The 23,116-nt window shown below is 47.0% G+C and overlaps 1 protein-coding gene and 1 non-coding gene across 3 annotated transcripts in view; one reads left to right on the top strand and one right to left on the bottom strand.

Annotated features, from left to right (window-relative positions):
- Positions 1-710: 710 nt before the first annotated feature.
- The window catches only part of Myo1e (myosin IE), a 192,221-nt gene continuing 169,815 nt past the window's right edge, over positions 711-23,116 (bottom strand). Inside the window, exons 22-26 of one of the 2 annotated variants that reach the window (XM_039080888.2) lie at positions 21,787-21,944; positions 21,345-21,434; positions 16,771-16,972; positions 4,529-4,698; positions 711-1,755 (exon numbers count right to left, since the gene is read on the bottom strand). In XM_039080888.2, the coding sequence (XP_038936816.1) occupies positions 1,679-1,755; positions 4,529-4,698; positions 16,771-16,972; positions 21,345-21,434; positions 21,787-21,944 (697 nt within the window). In that variant the 3' untranslated portion in view covers positions 711-1,678. The remainder of the gene's footprint in view (positions 1,756-4,528; positions 4,699-16,770; positions 16,973-21,344; positions 21,435-21,786; positions 21,945-23,116) is intronic. The other variant, NM_173101.2, reaches the window with a different exon arrangement.
- Positions 2,939-3,045, top strand: LOC120094553 (U6 spliceosomal RNA). The gene has a single exon (XR_005488831.1). It is a non-coding gene; the product is annotated as a U6 spliceosomal RNA (small nuclear RNA).

Below are 23,116 nucleotides of genomic sequence, written 5' to 3'. Positions count from 1 at the left end.
TTACCCATGCGGACGAGTTTTCCCTCACGGGGTTGGAAAAGATCAAACCACCCACCCAGCACAGTCTCTGGTACGGGAGGTAGCTTATGCGTTCATCCTGAAGCACTGTCGGGTTCCTTTGGGCGTTCTGTTTGTTTACTTGCTTGCAGACAGGATCTCTCCTGTCTCCTGCAGGCCATGTTGCTGAGGATGAATTTGAACTCTTGACCCTCTGACTCCTGCTTCTCAAGTGCTGGGACTACAGGCACTCATCACCCTGCTGCGTTTATGTAGCTGCCTGCCCCCTTTCATCATTTAAAATTATTACTATCATAAGTGATGTGTTTTGCCTGCATGTGTGGTGGTATATCATCTGTAAACTTGGTGCCCGTGGAGGCTGGAAGAGGGCATCAGATCCGAGTCATTGATGGCTCTGAGAATTGAGCCAGGGCCTTCCAGGTGGGCTTTTAGCAGCCATGATATCTCTCCAGCCTCCTCGTTAATTACTTGATTCTCCTGTTACACTTCAAGAATAGAGAACAGGGACAGAAACTTCCTAAAGCATAAGCAGATAATTGACTTTTCTTGCTCACAAGCTGCTTATCCCAGATATTTGTGACAGTCATGGAAAGTGGAGAGAGAATAGTGGGGATGACCGTGCCATCGTCCCCCCACCCCAAACCCAGGGAGAAAATTATAACCCACAAGAAGCATCGTGAAAGAAGAAGACATTGCACTGACTCCGTTACATTTATTGAGGAGGTAGGGGAGGACGGCAGAGGGGTGACAGGAGATTTACCTACATGGAGAGGGTCAGGGGGTCTGAGGGGCTGTGCAGGAATGCAGTGACTGTCTCTCTAGGCAAAGAGGAGAGGGGGCGTCTGTAAGTACCTGGTGCAAATCCTGTAATAAAACCTACCTTCACGAATGGGTACAGTGGAATACTACCTGCGGCATTCATACGTGCTTCTAGACTTTTCTATATACAGTATATGGTCACTTTTTTATAAATGTACAGCTTGGGTGGGGGGGGGGATCTTTCTTCTTATAAGCACAACATTAAACATAAAACCAACATGGGCCAGCCACATTACAAGCAAAGACCAAGGGAAAGCAAGACCATCAGTCAGCCCAGCACCCAACTTCCTCCCCACCAGCAGTCTTAGTGGCCCTGGCTCCCATGGGCTTGGAAGGACGGCCTGCCCTTGGCATTGACAGGTGAGTGCCTGTTCACACCAAGTCCAGCCTGCAGAGGGTGGGTCCTCCCTGAAGGAGGGTTAGCAGAAAGGAATGTATCAGGTATGGAAGAGAGGAATGAATGAAACGTGCTCTTCAACTAAAGGCACTTGTCATAGTCACCACCTGCTGTCCCCTGGGCTTGGTGAGTGCGCTGGAGGCTGCGGGATAGACACCCAGCAGCCCCTGCTGCTTTCACCAGATTTAAATACAATAAATAAATCTTAGTGGGTGGTTGTTTTGGCGCTCCTGGGAACTAGACTACCTTTTAGGATCATTTACGGAGTGAAACTCCTTGTTCCCATCCCAAGCTTTTCTGCGTCTTCCATGGGGAAGGTACCAGAATAGCTTCAGACCTTGGAGTAGCAGTTGCTCATTGTGGATCAGAAGGGGAGTCCCCAAAAAGTCCCCTCCCCAGTCCACGTCTGGAGCTCCTCTGCCTGCATGACAATTTCTGGGCGCCTCAGATCTTGGTGACATAGTTGTTAGGAAACAGGCCCTGCTTGCCTCGTAGTCTACCCGTCCACCAGCCAGAAGGATCTGTGGAGGCAAAAGGACAGATGAGAAGGGGCACATGCTTGTCCTCATGGGCTCAGGTGACTTGGTTCCATTCATATTTTCTTCTTCCTGTCTTTTATTCTGTTGAGGAAAGGTTCCTTATATGACCCACTCCAGGACTAATGGTATGGCTCTGTTGATAAAGGGCACTGCTCAACATGCGTGAAGCCTTGGGTTCTGTCCCTAGCTCTGCTTAAGCCGCTATGGTAGTACATGTTTATAACTCTGGCACAAAGAGGAAGATCAAAAGGTTAAGGCCATTCTTAGCTACATAGCAGGCTTGAGGCCAGCCTGGGCTGGCTACCTGAGACCGTATCTGAAAGAGGAAAATAGAAGCCAAGTGCTGGTGATGCATTTCTTTAATACTAGAGCTCAGGAGACAGAGGTAGGTAGATCTCTGAGTTCGAGACCAGCCTGGTCTACCGAGAGAGTTCCTGAACAGCCAGGGCTACACAGAAAACAAACAACAAACACTAGCCCTGTCTTGAAAATAAAAATAAAAATAAAAGAGAGAAAAGATGACCTGTTAAAATAGACATGAAAACGGACCATCAGTCAGACCCCGTTAGCAGATGTGAGAACACTTGTAGCTGTGAGCTCTGTAGGATCTGCCCTGGCCAGGCGGCCCAGCACAGAGCAGCCTGCCCAGGGTCACTGTGGCGCAGGCAGACTCAGGCCCCACTGTCCTGTCTCTTTCAGTCGCTCTCCCCATTCCCTATCTGGGCACAGAGTCTGTTCTGGGGAGAATGGGTTCTGCCTCACTGCTGGACACTCCTTCCCGCCTTCAGTGCAGCCCCATCACCGCCCTCCAGCATGGCTGGTTTTTTTGTAGTTTATCAACCACTGTGTCTCCTGTAGCCCAGGTAGTCTCAAACTTCCTACATAATAAAGGGTGACCTTGAGCTTCTGCCTCTCCTGCCTCCACCTCCTGACTTCTGGGATCTCAGGCGTGTACCGACATGTGTGGTTTGATGCAGTGCAGGAAACAGCTTGGAACCTTCAGCTAGATATGAATTCTACCAGCTGAGCTATGTCCTCCCCCAACATGTATGATTTTCTGGCTTCTCGGATCAGATCTCTACAGTTTGGGGAGATCCTTTCCACAGTGAACAGGAATGAGATTCTGTCACACTTCGGGGACATTGTTTTTAAAAATACACGTACAGTGCTCGCTTTGGCAGCACATATACTAAAATTGGAACGATACAGAGAAGATTAGCATGGCCCCTGCGCAAGGATGACACGCAAATTCGTGAAGCGTTCCATATTTTTCTTATCTACGTGGGTTTGATTACAAAAACTAATAAAGTATTCTCTAAATTAAAAAAAATACACGTACATATTTATTTGGGTGATTATCTTGGTTTGATGGAATGAAGAATAAATCTGAAGCAACTGTTTTGAAGGGAGGGATAAAGAACTAGGATAACTGCTGCCAAATGTCTCCACTTATTTCCTCTTTCAGAGGACAATCCCAGGAACCAAGGAGGGAGGAGGGTACTTATTTCCCCAGCATGTCTCACCAGGGAGACAGACTCAGAAAGTTCTAAAAATTAAGCTTTTGGTCACTCATTTGGTGGAAAAACTTGACCTGAACTGATGTGTCTGGGAAGATTCCTTCAACTTCATGTGAAGGTTCAATGAATCACATCAAAGACATGTATGTGTGTGTTTAAATGACGTCTGTGACACGGTTATATGATGTCTGTGACATCACGAACACACACTTGTATACAGCATCCACCCCCCACTCCCTTAAAAGGGCATTTAAGAAAAATGACTTAAATGTGTCTGATAGGCCAGGACTGTAAAAACAATTACCTGGGAATCTGAGGCAGGAGGATCACAAGTCTGAACTTGTGCCTGGGCTATAGAGTGAATTCAAGACCAGCTTGGGACACCTAGTAAGACTCCATACTAAAATAAAAAGTCCAAAGACTGAGAGAGCACAGCCCAGTGATAGAATGCTTGCCTTGCACTCACAAGGCCTGGTGTTCAATCTCTGGCATTGTAAAAGGTTTTGATCAAGTAGCTCGAGGTCTACCTTAACCTCTGTCTACACCAGTGGCTCTCAACCTTCCTATATTATGACCCTTTAATACAGTTCCATATGTTGTGATGACCCCCAACTATAACATTATTTTGTAGCTACTCCACAACTGTAACTTTGCTACTGCTACGTGAATCATAATGTAAATATCTGATATGTGAACCCTGTGAAAGGGTCATTTGACCCCCCCCCCCCAAGGGGTCATGTGGTGATCTGAATAGGTATGGTTCCCATAGATTCATTTGTTTGAATCTTGGCCCATAGGGAGTGGCACTATTGGGAGGTGTGGCCTTGTTGGAGTGGGTGTGGCCTTGTTGGAGTGGGTGTGGTCTTGCTGGAGGAAGTGTGTCACTCTGTGGGTGGACTTTGAGGTCTCCTATGCTCAGTCTATGCCCAGTGTGGCACACAATCTTCTGCTGCCGCCTGAATATTAAGATGGAGAAGTCTTGGCTCCTCCAGGACCTTGTCTGCCTGGATGCTGCCATGCTTCCTGCCATGATGACAATGAACTGAACCTCTGAAACTGTAAGCCAGTCCCAGTTAAATGTTTTCCTTCCTGAGAGTTGCTGTGGTCATCGTGTCATGAAATCCTAAAACAGGTCAAGACCCACAAGGTGAGAACCACTGGTTTGCACCCTTGATAAGTGAGCCCATGAACCCCCTGCACGCCCTCTGGGAAGCTCGTGTAAGCGGCCATGCACTCACCTTCCTTAATAATATCGATGACGTCATTGGCATTGAAGCTGAGTTCGTCTGTGTCCTGAGCATCGTAGGCATACAGAGCCTTGCACTGCGGCACCTGAGGCTTAGGCTTGGGCTGAGGCTTTGGTCTGCCGCCTGCTGGGGGAGGCCGGCTGGTCGTTTGTCTTCGGACTCTGTGGAGAGAGCAGGACCACATGAGACAGGAAGACGTGAAGAAGTAGCAGCACTTTATGGTGGCTGCAGCAAGGACTACATATCTGGTTCAATCACCTTAGCCCGCTGGGCCATCTTTCCAGCCCTTCTACTATGCTGCCTCAGTTTACTATTCAGTGTCTCCAAGAGGAATAATTACAACAAGAGCGAGTGAGCTCTTTTCTGAGACAGGATCTCATGTAGCCCAGGCTATGCTTAAACTCACTATGTAGACAAGGATGACCTTGAACTTCTGATCCTCCTGTTTCTGTATCCCAAAGACCGGGATTGCATGCACCATCACAGTCTCATGGCCTCAATATATGCTAAGCAAGCATTCTAATAGTGGCGACATTCCCAGTCCTATGTGTGAGCTCATTAAACTAGCATCTGAAACAGTTATTTAATATATCTATGAAGTGCACTTTTGAAAAAGGACAGAGAAAGTTAGGAAACACTTCCCCCCACTTTGCCGAAGGCTAAGCCAAAGCAAAGCCTACAAGGGGCGCTTAGATTATGCCCTCTTCCAAAAGGACCTTGAGGTTGGTGGAGCAGTAGGATGACTCCACGGGGAAAAGGCACTCGCTGGCTGATTCCCAAGCCCCACATGGTGGAAGGCGAGAACTGACTCTCAAACACTGTCCTCTGACCGCCACGTGCACCGCAGCGTGTACATTCCTACACAACACACCAACAAATAAACGTAATTAAAAATAGAAGGGTCTGAGGTGAGCGCCTACACGGGCAGGGCAGGCTCTTAGGTCTAGCCATGTTTACTAACATCTACGAGAACAGAGCAGAGGGACAGCCTTATCTCCACCTTAAAGACGCATCCCTCCATTTCGAGCTAAGTTTGCCGGAGGCCACACAGCCTTGTACTTGTTGGGAGCCTGTGACAATAGACAGATGTGCACCAGGTGCGATGAACTGGCTGATTCAGGTGGGAGGTGGCTAGGGTGGGTACTGGATGCCAGCTGGGCTGGGCTGACGCTTGTCTCTGTCCCAGCCCTGTGGAAAGTAGCAACCCCAGGACAGCTCCCGTTCTTCATCCCAGGTAATCACTCGAAACACTTTTGCTGATGACTGACTAACTCATGGATTATTTCAGTGACATCACTTCCTACCCTGCATCTTCTAGACATCTCCCTTCTCTGAGAGGAGCTTGCTCAGGGTGCATTTGGTCCAGACTGGTACCTTGCTTTGTGAGCCCTGGCTGAAGTAAGGACCCCTGCTCACGAGATGAGGCAGAAAACACGGCTGCGAGCCTTCACCGCACCTGCACGACGCTGTGCTGGAGGCTCTGAGCCAAGGCTGCTAAGTCAGCATAGTCAGTGGTGTTCAGAGCGCAAAGAAGTGACAGATAAGACAACAGCCATGCCTCGAGACACTCAAGGAACACACTAGAAAGCTGTTCACCACAGAGCTCAGCAACTGGTAGAAGATCAATATATAGAGAGCTAGAGGTGTGGTATGGCGCAGTAGACTGAACACTTCCTCAGCATGCATCAAATCTGGGGTTCAAGCCCCAGCACTGCATAAACCAGGTGGTGCATGTCCATAATCCATAATAAAGCACTGGGAAGGTAGGGGCAGGAAGATCAGAATTTCAAGGTCATCTTTGACTACATAGTGGGTTTGAGGACAGGCCAGCCTGGGCTATACGAGACACTGTCTCACATAATCAAGTGTAAGTAAGTAAGTAAATAAATAAAGTCAAACGAGAAAGCCATGCACAGTAAAGATAAACTCAGAGTTGAGACTGAGGCCAGCAAGATGACCCAGTGGGTGAAGGTGCTTTGCTACCAGGCCTGATGACCCGAGTTTAGTCCTCAGGACGCACAGCACATGGTGGAAAGAGAGAACTGATTCCCTAAAGTCGTCCTCTAACTGCCACTCAGGTGCTGTGGTCCCTCCACGTACATACACAGGTAAGCAGGTGTAACTAAAAAGGGCAATGAAATTAAGAAAATGATCTTTTTTTTTTTTTTTTTCCCCCGGAGCTGGGGACCGAACCCAGGGCCTTGGGCTTCCTAGGTAAGCACTCTACCACTGAGCTAAATCCCCAGCCCCAAGAAAATGATCTTAAATATATGAATATAATGTTTAATCATAAATAACATGACTCTCTCTATATATATAAAATGTCTATAACAGGCCAACATAGATATGTAGATAGTGAGTGGGACGATGTTACTGGAAAAGTTTCTCTTTCCTCCCTCCCGCCCCCCGCCCCATGTGTGTGTGTGTGTATCCCTGGCTGCCCCAAACTTGTTCTGTAGACAAGGCTAGTCTCAATCTGCTTGCCTGTGGAATTAAAGGTATGCACCAGCACTGCCTTGCCTGAAGGGAAAGTTTTATGGAGGGTTAGATTGTGGCCACAGTGCATGAGTTTCATTAATACACTGAAGTGGGACATTGTAAGTGGGTCGATTCTGTGGCATGTAGGTTATATCTCCATAAAGCTTCTCTTGAATCAGAAGGTAGGGCAAGACTCTGTGAGTTGTTCAAAGGGTAGTTGAGCCTGGGGATGGGTCAGGCCTTGTATGGAGCTGCTGTAAGTGTCCCAAGAAGCAGAATTGCTCAAACACCTGCCTCCATGCAGCCACTACATAGTCTTGGTTGCTCATTATGGCTTTAGACAGGGTCTATACCTGAATTCAGTGTGCAACTGAGGAACAAGGAGTCTATGCAGATGAGGAGCTGACTGACTCTTGGGTTGAGCAGTCACAGCACACAGCCAGTCACCACACAACTGCCATTACCCAGGCAAGGTTAGAAAGAGCCCCCAAACCTCCGAAGCCAGCCAATCTCTGTTGTGTCACTAGGTGGCGATCCTGTGTAATAAATATGGAGATCTGATGGCTTTCAATGCACTACCAGAAACTGATTAACGAGGTCATTTAGGTTCCGCTCCCAGCCAGGGTGACTGTCAACTCAGTCCAGGAGGGCCTCTGAGCAGAGCTGACTCAGTCCTCGGCAGAGCTGATGGCTCAGTCTCTCAGGAACTGTGTCAACTACTTGTGAAACAGTCATTAAAAAACAAATCTTACCAAAGGAAATAAGCAAGCTACTCCCACCCCACACCTCCCAGCCCCAAACCCTGGCACACTTTCAGGGTAGCCATGCTGGTGGCCCAACGCCTAGCCATGGTATGTATGTTTACTGTGTCTCCTCGTTTGCTGCTATTGCCACCATAAAACACTGAAGCATAAAACATCCTGGCCGAGGTTCATCACGAAGGGAAGTCTGGGCAGGAACTCAAGGCAGGATCGAAGCAAAGACCCTGGGAGGGAACTGCTTAGGGGCTTGATATCTTTGCTTTCTCACACAACTCAGGACCCACCAGCCTAGGAGTGTTGTGGCCGACATCCATAGACTCATCTACAAGGCAAATCTGATAGAGGCCACACACTTCTCAGTTGAGGTCTGTCTTCCCAGACAAGCCTAGCTTGAGCCAAATCCATAAAAACAAAGCCATTTATCCCCAGGAACTGGCAAGTGTTGCAATCTAGGCATTTTTTTAAAGATTTATTTATTTATTATATATAGGTACATTGTAGCTGTCTTCAGACACACCAGAAGAGAGTATCAGATCCCTGTTACAGATGGTTGTGAGCCACCATGTGGTTGCTGGGAATTGAACTCAGGACCTCTGGAAGAGCAATCAGTGCTCTTAACCGCTGAGCCATCTCTCCAGCCCCCAATCTAGGCATTTTTGTTCAGTTTTATTGTTCACCCACAAGCCACTGCTCAGGAGACCCTTCTGATAATAACCTGAATTCATCATCATCAAAAATGCTTTCCTGAGGCTGGAGAAATGACTCAGCAGTTAAGAGCCCGTGCTGTGGGCTGGAGAGATGGCTCAGTGGTTAAGAGCACTGACTGCTCTTCCAGAGGTCCTGAGTTCAAATCCCAGCAACCACATGGTGGCTCACAACCATCTATAATGGGATCTGATGCCCTCTTCTGGTGTGTCTGAATACAAGAGACACTGTGCTCGCATACATAAATAAATAAATATTAAAAAAAAAAAAAGAGCCCGTGCTATTCTTGCAGAGAAACCTGGTTTGGTTCCCAGCACTTAGTGACTCACGACTCCATGCAATGCTAGTTCCCGGGTATCTGATGCTCTTTTCTGGCTTTTGCAAGCACCAGGCACACATATGATGCAGAGATACACATCCAGGCAAAATACCCATACATGTAAAAAGATAAAAGTGAAAATTGGAAATGCTTTTCTGAACTGGGTTTGGCAGCACACACCTGTAATTCTAGCACCCTGGAGGCTGAGGCAGGAGAATCTCCATGAGCTCAAGGCCAGACTGAGATAGACATAGTAAATCTGGTTTCAAATATCAAATCAAAAAGAAACGGCAGGCTGTCCCTCCACTTGTTTTGAACTGTCTGTACAAGGTTTGGGTAATTCTGGCCCCTCTGCTGGTTTGTGCTGTTTTTTTTTGTTGTTGTTGTTTTGTTTTGTTTTGTTTTGTTTTTTCTTTTCTTTTTTTCGGGGCTGGGGACCGAACCCAGGGCCTCTACCACCGAGCTAAATCCCCAACCCCTGTTTTTATTTTTCTAATAACCCCCACCCAAACACACACACTCCAGGTTTGAAAACTGTGTTATAAAAACAGATCCTTCACTGCGAGAATGGAGGCTACAGTGAGAATGTCAGTTTAATAATAAAGTTGTAATCCTTGCTGATATGTCAGCAGTACAAGTTACTTTATCTGTGGACCTGTCCATATCTGTGCAAACACATGTGTTAGTATGTAGCGATAAACCTACATACTATCAAACAAATCTAATGTTTGATTACATGTAATTTTCTTAATTGAAAATTGTTTGCCTAGCAAGCACAAGGCCCTGGGTTAGGTCCTCAGCTTCGGGGTGGGGGGTGGGGGGTAATTGTTACATTGTGAGTGTGTGTGTGTGTGTGTGTGTGTGTGTGTGTGTGTGTGTGTTTTGAGAGAGAGAAAGATACATGCCAAGGCATTTGTGAGGGTCAGAGGGCAGTTTGCTAGGGTTGGGGTTGGTTTTCATTGTCACCAAGGGTGTCCTGAGGACTGAAGCCAAGTCCTCAGGCTTGGCAGCAAACACCTTTCCCTGCCGACCTATTTACTAGCTGCCTGCCTCTATACGTAATTTAAAAAATATTTAATGTTATATGACTGGTCTTTTGTCTACATGTGTGTCTATGTACCGTGTGCATGCCTGATGCCTTTGAAGGCCGGAAGAAGGCAGTTGGATCCTCTGGAAATGGAATTACAAATGGTTGAGAGCTGCCAGGTGGGTGCTGGGAATAGAACTCAGATCCTCAGAGAGAGCTATTAACTGCTAAGCCATCTCATGAAATTTTTGTACAATGAACCTAAGCTTTCCTGTTATAATTTGATGAATCACTTTAGTTCGGGCAAATTGCATATTGTGCTTTCTGTCCCTTAACATAACAAGTCTATTTAACTTCTCTTCTCTTGAACAGGGCATTATATTCAAGCATAACCACACTGTAACCCAGAATGCTATTCATTCCTCCTGAGGAACCATGGAACCATGCACAGCACATCCGGGCTGCATGTTGAGAATTTGTCCTGGAATGTGAATCCTACGTTATTGGCTAGGGAAGTCCATGATGCAGACATTGAGATCAATGACAGTTGACAGGGCCTCATAGAGGGTTGGCGATTCTCCCAAGGTATGAAAACCTAACTGGCATCAAACCTCTCCAAATTAAAGACTAGTTGATGACCCTGCCCCAGTCCACAGGATGTGGGTGTGATGTTGGTCAGACACAGTGCTTTTCCATGAAGCACATGGCACACAGGGAAAGAAGGAATTTGTATCTTTAAGTTGTCCTGATTGAGCTCAGAGTTTAGTGACAGCTGCAACATCCCTGCACCAGTGTATCCTGCCTCTGCTCTGCACCATGAATGGCACAGCTAGTCCTCATGTGTTCTGGGGAGTGTTTCCCCTGCCTAGCTCCCTAGGAACAAATGCAAAAGAATTTTCCAGCTAAGTATACAGTTATGTGCTAGAGAATTTGCTTAGAATGTATGAGATTCTAGGCTCGAATCCTAGAACCTCAAAAAAACCAGCTCCTCCAAATCAGACTGCATTGTGCTTTGTTGTCCATTCAGGCTGTCACCTTTAAGAAAACTCAGAAAGGTAGGCCTTTCTTTTATTAGCCTTTCATTTCGTTGCTTTTTGTTTTTCAAGACAGGGTTCCTCAGTGTGGCTGTCCTGGCCTCGAACTCACAGAGATCTGCCTGCCTCTGCCTCCCAAGTGCTGGGATTAAAGGTGTGTGCCACCACTCCCGGTTTACCCATTTTTAAAGTTTAATTCATCAGTTAATTTGCTGATGTGTGTGGAATGATTATCGGGGCTCTTATGTGGTGGTAAGGGATGCCTTTTGGGAGGGAGAACCTGTTCTTTCTTACCATGAAGGTCCTTAGGGATCAAAACAGGTAACAAATACCCTTACCCGCGGAGTCATCTTGCTAACTTCAGTTATTGGCATCTTATTCTCCCCATTATACGTGTGAAGACGCCAAAGAACACAAGTTAAGTAAGTGACAGGCATGAGCTGTCACTAAGCATGGGGCAGGAGATGTCTGATGAGTAAAAGCAAAGGGAGCCAATGGATGAACCAGCCTCATGCCCAGTCCTTCCTACTCTGATACACCACGTTCTGTGAACTTTCTAAGCCCTTCCCACCACTGCCAAGGCTGGTGGGCCAGGGAGCGCTGGGGAGTAAGCGTTTGAACATCACGGCTTTTGTTCTGCAGATGTGAAATTTGGGTCTTGAATTTCTAAGAAGGAAAAGGATGGAGTCTTATTGTATTGGCTTTTAAAATCATGTTCTGCTCCAAAGGCTGAAACCATAGACATTACTGGAAATATGGGAGCGGGTGCCAGGAATTCCGAAGACCTGGGGTTGGCCTGGGCCAGGTTCCAGCTGCTCCGGTAGACTGTGGGTTGAGAATATTGCTATTGGACATTTGCTGGAAATTTTAAGCCTTTTGAAAATATGACTCCATTAGAAGAGTCCTTCCTGACTGGAGATACCCAGGCAGCACTTAACGCTTCCCAACTATTTCTCCTTTGCTGCGTGGCCGGAAGTCTTGTCACCCAGTACCTGCTCCTGTTTTTTCTGTTTCCCTACTTCTAGTTAGCTTCACCCCTGGAGCATCTTGAAAGGTCCCACAGCCACCCTTTCATGAAACAGAACACAGGATTAAAAATGGCAACCGACATTTGCAGTCTTGGCTTCAATTCTTTCATCACGGACTATAGGTATATCACATTGCAGTGCCCTGAGGGGAACTAACCAGCATACCCTGTGGCCAGATCAAGAGCTGCTACGAATCAGGGGTGGGGGTGTCTCACTATGTAGCCCTGGAAGGCCTGGAACTCACCCCATAGACCAGACTGGCCTGAATCTCACAGAGACTATCTGCCTCTGCCTTCTGAGTGCTGGGATTAAAGATGTGCCCTACCATGACTGGAAAAAAAAAATTAGGGCGGAGCTTTACTGCGAGTGCACCTCGAAGGGGCTGTAAGCCCACGGCTCCCTCTGTATGGTGCAGTGTCATCTGGAGAAGGATGGTGTGCTGAGGACAATGGCGGCAAACCCAATGACGTGCAGGAATGCCACTGAGGCTGAGGAAGCTGGGGGTGTAGCTCAGTGCTAAAGCATTTGCTTAGCACGTGCAAGGTCTGGGCTCTATCCCCAACATTATAGAAAAAAGAAAAAAAAAAAGGAGGAAGGAAGGAAGGGAGGAGAGAAGACAGACAGATAGACAGACAAATAGACTTTGTTGGAATGATAATCAATGTAGTGAACTTTGAACAAACGTGAGGTGCTAATGAGGCCATTTGATATCAGCCATGGCATGAGGGCCAACAGAAATAATGGCTGTGTGAAATGTGTCTGTAAGGAAGAATGTGGAGAGGTGAGAGAGAGGAAGGCAAGACAAAGCCAGGACGTGAAGACCCACAGGAGGCTGTGGGGGTCTGGGTCTCGGGTGGTAAATTCAAGGTGAGCCTTTGGCACTTCGATCTCAATAGGGATCCTCATGTTTATGGAGAAAGTACGGATTTGGGGTTCTCTTTGAGCTTCCACATAGTTTGTCTTTTGGCAAAGAGAAACTGTTAAATTTAGGTAACCACAGGCTCCTAAAATGGCACCAAGTTCTCTGCCACATTAAAAGCTGAGTTTCCAAATCTGTACTGTAGAAAGCAAATGCTAGTTTCCTATGCCCTTATCCCCTTGTTTGCTTTTTTAGAAAAATATTTTTTTATTTTATGTAAACGTGTGGTTTTTCTTGTATGTGCACCTGCATGCAGCACCCCAAGAAGCCAAAAAAGGGTGTCTGAACCCCTTAGAACCAGAGTAAAGTGGGTTCTGAGCTACTATGTGGGTCTGGGAACTGAACTCAGGTCCTCTGTGAGAGCAGCCAGTGTTCTTAACCATTTAAACCATCTCCTCAGGTCCGTCCCCCTTGTGTTTTTCTTTCTTTAGACACATGGTCTCAGACTTTAGCTGACGTTAGCCTGGGTCTCAAACTTATAGTAATCCTTCTGCCTCAGTCTCCTGAATGTTGGGATTATAGGTGGAGCCGTCATGCTCAGCTAAGTTCCTATTTTGTTAAGGACACTGTGTCTACAAAGCAGGCCTAAGTGTAGAATGAGGAGACTGGCTTGAATTCTTGTAGCTACTGAACTGCTAATGTCAGAGTTAGACATATACAGACAGGACAGTCACATTGCCTATTGTACAGTTCTTCCTCCTGGCCGGTCTCCAAGACAGCAGTGTACATACAGGGGATCAGGAACTGAAGGCAGGGAAGGGTGTGATAAGACCTCAATGGGGCTGGAAGGGAGCAGTCTTGGTGAAGACCCAAGACCCAGCATTTCTACACTGCCTACTTTTGGCTGACAGATGCTCCCACCTGGCCCATATGCAAGTCTGCAACTTGCAAGGCAGGCTGAAAGGGTGGTGTTGCTTGCCAAAACCAGAGCAAACAGAGAGCCAGCAGACAGGGCGAGGAGACGTGAAGTGGTGATTGCTTATCATCCCCCTGTCTGCTCTGGAACACAAGACGTGGGGCCCAGGAATAATCTTGTGACTATTTCAGGGATGCTCACATATATGAATAGCACCTGGGTCCTTCAGTGAAAAGCCTACTACCTCAAAAGTGCCTCCCCACCCACCTTTCCTGAACCTTATCATCAAACCTAAGTTGTCCTTTAGACAACTTCTGAAGGTCACCATGTGGTCCTTCCTTGGAGGACTGTCATCAGTATTGCCTGGGGACTTGGTAGAGATGTAACCAGGAAGACAACTTACTTGGAACTTGCCTTGCCACGGGAGGACCTCGGTTCAGATAACCAGTACCCACAGCAGAAGCCAGATATGGCAGCCAGTGCCTGCGATCCCAGAACTGGGGTGGTGGGGAGAGGAGGATTTCTAAGGCTGATTGCCAGGCTGTTTAGCCAGTTAGTAAGCTCTAGGCTTAGTGAGAGACCACAAAGAGTAAGACAGTAAGAAAAATGACATCTAAAATCCACACACGTGTATGTGACACATGCTCGTGCATGCACACACACACGCACACAGAGGCATGCACACACACACACACACACACACACACACACACACACACACACACACACACGCAAAGGCATGCACTGCCATGGAGGTGCCCAGGAGGCACCCATGGGGAGCCCTGTTCTTTCTCTCAGCATAAGTCTATTTTGCAGACTCTTCTCCTGGTTCTCCTTTAAGATTTCTCCAGTGTTCATGAGACAACAGAGAGAGGGAAAACTGGAAATGGATATGAGGAACAGGAGGAGGGAAGAAGTAGCCTGAAGCAGGTCCTCGGCTGGATTCAGCACACAGAGCTTCTAGCTCCACAACTCAAAGATCAGTTGGAAGATATCTTAAAGTCACTAGGTGGGGCCAGTGAGATAGCTCAGTGGGTAAAGGCGGATCGCTGACAAATCTGGGGATCTTAAGATTCCTGGAACCCATGTTGTGAAAGGAGAGGAATGACTCCAGAAAGTTGTCTTCTGACCTCTGCATGTGCACCATTATGTGATATGCTACCCTTCTCAATACAAGCAAATGCACACAAAACAAAACAAAAAAAAAATAAAAAACATAATGTCACTAGGTCAAGTATAATCTCATGGTCATTTTCACTGTCATCAACATTATCACTACCACCATCATCACCATATCTTTATCATCACCATCAGCATCACCACCACCACCACTACCATCATCATCATCATCATCATCATCATCATCATCATCATCATCATCATCATCCTGGTCAAGCAACTGCTGACTGAGTTGTCTTCTATATACAAGTACCATGCTAAGCATATAAAGTGTATCACACCTTCTCCTAGCATGCCTTCACATGACGGTATCACATCGGTCTACACAAAGAAGCCAAAGCTCAGGGAAGGTAAGTGGCAAGCTTCAAGCGTCCTGATAGGTTTTCATTGTTAATTTGAAGTAACCTAAAGCCATCTAAGAAGAGGGAACCTCAGTTGAAGACTTGCGTTGATCAAATTATCCTGTGGTCATCTCTGTGAGAAACAGTCTTGATTAATAATTGATGTGGAAGAGCCTAGCCCACTTTGGGTGGCACCATCCCTAGGCAGAGCCTAGGCCTATATTGTATAAGAAAACTAGCTGAGTGAGCTGGAGCGCCAATACATAAGCGTAAGTCTTCCATGGTTGACTGTAAGCCTCAGTGATGGATTGTGACCTGGAAGTGTAAGCCAAACACTTTCCTCCCCAAGTTGCTGTGGTCAGAGTATTTTATCTCAGGATAGAAAGCAAACTAAAATGTAAGGTACTGGAGATTAAGTTATAGCTCTCCCTCAGGCTTGACTTGTGCATCTGACAATCCTACTTAGCAATGATCAGACACCCTGGGCCTGAATTCTAAGGTGCTCCTTAGCGCTTGAGGCCGTTATGCTAAGCACTCACATCTCAGAGGACATGAGGATGGGATGTTTTTTAAATACTTTTGGAAATGTATTTATTTGTGTGCGAGTGTGCATGCGTGAGTATGTGGATGTGTGCATATGAGTGGCAAAGAAGGCTCTCTGAGGACAAAAGCTACGAAGAAAGCTCTGAGGTCAGACCAGCTGCCTGGGAGGGCTTTAGATCAGAGTCACTTGGAAAGGACACTCAACCTGTTGAGCTGCCTGTGGGCTGCACAGTGTACCCCAAATTTCCCAGCTTTGGTGGGCTGTCATCCATGTTGGGTGGGCCTGCGGGATGCCGCTGTCCTTGAGTAATTTCTGCTCCTGTTACCTTTTCCCCATATTCCCGTTAAGTAACTTGAAGCAAAATTCATTGGTTCACCAAGTAAGACTTTGGAAGTACTGTACTTCGGTCTGTTAGGGGTTCTCTATCTGGGGTATTACATCTCTTCAGGGAAAGTTTTGTTGTACAACCATCATAACCCTCCCTGGTCCAGGATCTTGAGGAAATCCAGGCTCTCTGGTATCTGAGACAATCGGTCTGAGCCTGTGGACTTTGCCTTGGCAAGGGTGGGTTGGCCATAGAGATGTACAGGCTTTTCTGATTGGACCTCTGTAGGTGCTGGAAACAGAACCCACGTCCTCTACAAAGATATGTGTTTTTAACTGCTGAGTCGTTTCTTCTTAGACCCTGGTACCCTATTCTAAATGTTGCTAAAACTAAGAATTGTTACATTCATGCTGCTGCAGGTACAGGCACAAACAATAAAGCAAATAACCATCATCCCTCAACGATAAAAGGAAAACGTAAAGATTACCGAGTAGCAGATTCCTGTGGCTGACTGAGAGCAGGTGGCTGGTGATAGGAGGGGCTGAAATGCATGGTGCTACTTTTAACTTGGTCTCGCAGCCATGGATCCTAGATTGCAGTACTTGGGTAGAAAACTGAACTTGAGAACTCAGGACTGACTCTCTCAGAACCCTTGAACCCTCTTTACGCGCGGTGGAACTAGAGTTCACTGGCTTTGTCATACAGGCAAAATCTTACCCAGCAGCACCCTGGTCCGGGACCTTGAGGAAATCCAGGCTCTCCGGTGTCTGAGACAATCGGTCTGAGCCTGTGGACTGTTGCCTTGGCAAGGGTGGGCGGGCCATAGAGGTGTATAGGCTTTTCTGATTGGACCTCTGGTTTCCAGAGGCACGGGGAGGATGCACAAACTGGTTTCTGGTGAGGCCATTTCGATGGCATCCTAGAGAGGAAAGGAAAGAAAGAAGGTCAATTTCTGTTGGTTGCCAAAAGCTCCTCCATGCTTATTCCATTAACTAGGGGAAGGCAAGTGATTAGGTGTCTTTGGTCTCCAGTTTCCTCATCAGAAAGTATTACTACCAGCAATATATTGTAAGAATGTGAGTACACTACTTTCCTTTCAATGTTTCGGAGGTATAACTGTTGAATCAGATTATACTTGGGGAAGACAATGTGATAGCAGCAACGTTACCTGCTTAGGAAGTGCGTCAGACAAGCTGTGGAATATACCAATAGAATTCCTAGATATCTGGATTTCAAAGTCCACAGTCAGAGCAAGCGGAGTTCGCAGCAAGTGGGAAAGCAGTTTTCAGGTCGGTGAAGCCGTGACTCAGGAGGACAGTGGGCAGTGGGTTAAACAGTTGGCCATTCATTTCAAGGAGTTTCAGGGTAAGGAATTGTATTGGCTCAGGATTCCCAAAAACAAGTTCTCAGCACAAAGGGGATTTATTTGCCCCAGAGAGACAGAGGGCAGGGAATAAGAGACAAAGACTGGCCATAGAAGAGGAAGGAGAAGAGGAAGGGAACAAGGGAAATAAAGTAGGGGAATGGGACACAGGTCTGCCTCAGGATAGAGAAGAGACAGACGTGACACATAGAGAAATAGTTTATAAAGGTACAAGAAGAAACCTTGTGTTAGGATGAGCTGTTTAATTTTGATAGGGCATGATGATTACGTGAGCCAAAGCGGGCTTTTGATTTCTGGACTTCCATACTTTGAAAGCAGGACCTTGGTGGTCAGTTTCAGGAGGAGGAAGTGGCCCTTGGCTGAAGACTGCTGTGCGACATGGGGGAGGCCCCACACAGGTGAGGGAAGAGCAGCCAGCCAGCCAGCCAGCCAGCCAGCCCAACTGGACAAAGAAAGGTCTGTGCACCAGAGACTTCTAGGTAAGATCTCCAAAGTTACATAAGCCAGCTAGTCATGGATGGATAGTGGGTTGGCCTCTTGAAAATGGGGGCATCATCGCCCCCTGCCACATATAACACAGCTCTGTCTCTTTTCCTGCTGACAGTGCGGAAGAGAACGCTCTCCCTTGAGGCCCACTTCAGTTGTGCACACCAGAAAACTGCACAATTCTCTGGTAGCATGGAGTGGCTATGGGCTTAGGGGCTCAGTTCTGGCTTCTCCAGCTCTGATGGCAAGCAACACTATCATCTTTCAGGCCAGTGTCCTCACTCAAGGACAAGGAGACGGGTCCAGCATTTACCTGCTCTCTTCTAGCTCTGATGTGCGTGCATTTCTGTTATCTTGACACCCTTCTAAAGGTACAGTGAGCTTTCCCCTCTCTGGCAACAATAAGCAAGTTCCTGTTCTGACCGGCCAGGCTGTAGGGCGGAGCACTTAGGAGTAGGCTTCTCCCCAGCTTGCGTGGGCTCTGGCTATTCCCCGCACAGGCTCCAGGCTGGATGGAAACTAGATGCTTGAGACAAATAAGACTTTCTCCTCATCTGACCCAGTGAATAAGAATTTGAAGGACTCCCCACAGCATCTGGGAGTGGGGGAAGACATTGAGGCCCCACTTGCTGCCAAGAGTGCTTAGGAAAGAAAAAGAAGTTTGTTAGAGTGGGATGTTTCCTAGGGCACAGGAAAGTAGGGGAGTGTCCCCATGTCACCGGAGACTCATTTGTCCACACTGAGTTCAGAGACTGAGAAAAAGCACTCAGAAGACGCATTTTATGCCTGTTTGAAATTAAGAACAAAAATTTGGATTGTATTTTATGTGCTTTTCAGATTTCATTGTTCTACAAACTCATTTTTTTAAAATTACATTTTATAAAAGTATGGTTTGTGATGCTCTGGGAAACTTTAAAATCCTAAGGAGTCCTATCCTGAAGGGATAGTTTAGTTGCCTTGCAGGCTGAAGATGTGAGTTCAAGTCCCATTGCCCACAGTAAAAGCCAGAGGTGGTGGCTCATGCTCGTGTATAATCCTAGCATCTGGGAGACAGGAAGGGGCAGGCAGGCGCTCAGTCGAGCCTAATTGGCAGACCTCAGGTCCTAATAAGAGACTATCAAAAAAACGTGGTGCAGGTGAAGCCAAGCCAGTGGAGGACACCGACCTCTCATGCCAGTACTTAGGAAGCAGAGGCAAGAGGATCTCTGTGAGTGTGAGGCCAACCTGCGCTACATAAAGAGTTCCAGGACAGCCAGGGGTATTTAGAGAGATCCTGTCTCAAAAACAAAATAAAACAACCAACGTGTATGGTCCTCAAGGATTAACACTTAAGGTCATCCTCTGGCCTCTACACGGGTGTGTACAACATGTATGTGCATCCCTTCATTTCCATCTGCACACATACCACCAACAAGCACACAAATGGATATACACACACAGACACACACAGACACACACAGACACACACACAGACACACACAGAACACACAGACACAGACACATACAGACACAGACACATACAGACACAGACACACACAGACACACACAGACAGACACACACAGACACACACAGACACACACACAGACACACACAGACACACACAGACACACACACAGACACACACACACAGACACACACAGACACACACACAGACACACACAGACAGACACATACAGACACATACAGACACACACAGACACACACAGACACACACACAGACACACACTGACACACACAGACACACACAGACACACACACAGACACACACAGACACAGACACACACAGACACACACATACAGACACATACAGACACACACAGACACACACAGACACACACACACAGACACAGACACATACAGACACAGACACACACACAGACACACACAGACACACACACACAGACACACACAGACACACAGACACACACACACACACACACACACACACACACACACACCTCTCCCCCAACACCTGCTCCCAATATATAAGCAAAGCTGAGAAATGTAAAGTTGTAGGTAATTTCTCATCTGACTGTCATTTAGAGCTCGGGGGCTATGTTCAAGGTCAGGTGCACTGTGGGCTGACTTGGCTTGAGGACCCTCTGGCCAGAGCTAAGGTCAAGGAGCTTTCAGATGGTCCTGGCAAGAGGCCAGTACTGTACACTAACACTAAGTGCAAACCCTGCTTCTCTTGTCCCTTTGAGCTTGGATGCTCCCCGAGGATTAAAGGAAAAAAGGAGGAAAGAAATCCTGGTTAGGCGTGCAGAGATTCCGAAGGAGAGAAGAGCTCATTTCCCATTGTTGGACAATGTCCATGCTTAAAGCACAAGTGTGAGATCCTGGAGCAGGAGATTAAAGTACTACTTGGGCACTGAAGCAAATAGGATCCTCTTATCTGCTATGACATGACTCAAATATGGTCCCCAAATGATGTGTTCATGTCTATCCCACAATGACTAATACTCTACTCTGAGAACAGTCTCTCTGTCTCTCCCTCCCTCCCTCCCTCCCTCCCTCCCTCCCTCCCTCCCTCCCTCCTTCCTTCCTTCCTTTCTTCCTTCCTTTTTTCCAAGACAGGGTCTTGGAACTCTCTCTGTAGACCAAGCTGGCCTGGAACTCACAGAGACCCACCTCCCTCTGCCTCCCTGGTGCTGGGAACGCAGGCGTGCGTCGCCGCCACCCAGCTGGGAACAGTTTCCTAGGGTCTGAACTTTTGTAATTCTCTCAGATATTACTTTACTTTAGGGATGAGGCCTGGATTTTATTTCATTAAGGACAGCGCTTTTCTAGTAATTCATCTGGACATTACCTAGTTATGAACCACTGCTTCGGTATGTGGGTGGAGCCTGGCACAGGTGGGCTGATACCCAGAAACTTCTTGGGCTCCATTAGGGCAGCTTCTGACAGTAAAACTAGCAGCATTCTGCCACTGTGGACAGGAATTCATTTGCCTCTCTCTGCCTTAGGAAGTGACAGAGCTGGGCAATAAAACTCACATTGTTCTCTCTGCTGCCATGTGGGCTCACTGACTTAATTTCTTATGTTTTAGGATCACGTGGACAGTTGCTGCATATTTATTAGGTGATGGGTTTCTCCCCACACTCTTTCTTTATTTCCTTTGTGTGTGTGTGTGTGTGTGTGTGTGTGTGTGTGGTCAGAAGTCAACCTCATGAATTGTAGCTCAGGAGTGATCCACCTTGGTTACTGAGACAGAGTCTCTCAGTAGTCCCAAAGGCTCACTGCTTAGGTAAGGCAGCAAACCATGGGCATTTTCTTGGCTCTGCCTCCCCAGCGCTGGGACTACGAGTGTGCCCAGCTTTTATGTGCTGGAGATTGAACACAAAACACACTGAAACATCTCTCTAGTTCTCCAAACATCTTTTGTAAGTTGTCCCTCTGCATGGTGCGTGCTGGGCTTACCTGGGGGAGCAGGGGCGGCTCTCATCGGGTAATTGTTGTTAGTTCCACCAGAATACCCTCTGCTTGAGACAGTGTTTCTTCTGGTGGGACCTGAAATAAGCAACCAGGGATTGAACTTACATCACCACGCTTGGCAACAAGCACCTTTACTCACTGAGCCATCTCATTAGCCCCAAATCCAGGTTCTTGTCTTTATACCAGCCCAAGCAAATGATATTAAACACAGCTAGAACATGAATGCCAGGGACACCAATGTACAAGAATACATCCGTTTAGCAGCTCCAGCCTGCCCATCCTCCTTAACATTGCTTAGTTTCCAGTGCCCTATCTTTTGAGAACCCCACCACAGCCAGCAAGGGAAACAAGACTCCTTGATCTCAGGTGTGCACAGAAGAGACAGGTATGAGGTACCAAGCAGTAGAGGCAGAGCCGGGACACTTACGGGCGTTCTTGGGCAGCCCAGGTCCAATGCTGACCTGCAGCACTTTGTTGCTGGGCTTGAGGATGGCCAGGTCACCGAAGCCTTGGTAGAACTGCACTTGCCGGGAGCCCCCAGCACTCCAGGGACCCCAGTTCTCCTTTTTCAACTTCAGTTCAAGGCTGTGACAAGCACATGGATTGGAATTATGAGCCCGAAGGAGCTAGTGAGGAAATGGTGTTCATGAACTAATGGCTGTAGGGAAGGTGATAACTGTAGGATGGGATCAAACCAAAGCTACCTAGTCTTCAAACGGGATGATAATGTCAGCATGGTATAGCTGTTAGGTGATGGCTTTGGAGTTCAACATCTGTGAGGACCCTGTTGGTGAGCAGGATTCCTCATTCATATCACAGGTTCACCCTCAAGAAGGCCAGAGGAGCCTGCCTGAAGGACAGGAGGAAGGAACAACTTCCCTGATGTTATATCATTTTTTTTCCTGAATGGAGGAGTGAGATGTCAAACACAAGATGGTGGAAGATTCCATACTATATAGACTTTGGCTATTGTTCAGTTATATTTTGTTACTCTAGTACCATCACTCACTCAGCTAGGGGAAAACTAACAAACAAACAAACAAACAAACAAACAAACAAACAAACACCCCTATCAAAACCCAAATGGGATGGAGGGTATGATGGTTAGTTTTAATGATCAACTTGATACAATCTAGAATCACCTGAGGGAGAGCCTCAATAAGGTGCTTTCTAGATCAGGTTGTCCTGTGGGCAAGTGGGAAACTTGTTTTGTTTACTAATGGTAATTGATGTAGGAGGACTCAGGCCATTATGGGCAGCACCATTCCCTATTCAGGCAATCCTGGACTGTATATGTATAGGGAGTACCAAGCATGAATAAGCATACATATGTTAATTTCTCTCTGCTCTTGACTGTGAATGTGACAAGATGTGACCACCGGTTTCAAGTTCCTGCTTTGACTTTCCTGCTATGGGGGAGTGTATCCTGAGTTCTGAGCCAAAAGAAATGCTCTGCACACCTATGTGATGCACTGCATATTCTGTTCTTTGACTTAAATAATGATTCTAAGTCACTGTCTATTGTCAGGTTCCTTCATCCTGGCATTGCAGTCTTATGATTACCTAATTTTTATGAGTAAGAAGAGATGGACCCTATTTCTACTCTATAGATAGGGAAATTTAAGAAAAACCGAACAACTCTCGCTTAGCAAATGTGAGATTCGGAGCTCAACAATGTGTAGTGTCTTGCCCATTAGAACGTTTCACCAAGACACATGAGGGTGAGCCAAGACATAAGACATTGCTACCCATATCCC

Source organism: Rattus norvegicus, chromosome 8 (assembly GCF_036323735.1).
Source record: "Rattus norvegicus strain BN/NHsdMcwi chromosome 8, GRCr8, whole genome shotgun sequence".
NCBI classification, from domain to species: Eukaryota; Metazoa; Chordata; class Mammalia; order Rodentia; family Muridae; genus Rattus; species Rattus norvegicus.
This window is presented reverse-complemented; position numbering and strand designations above follow the sequence as displayed.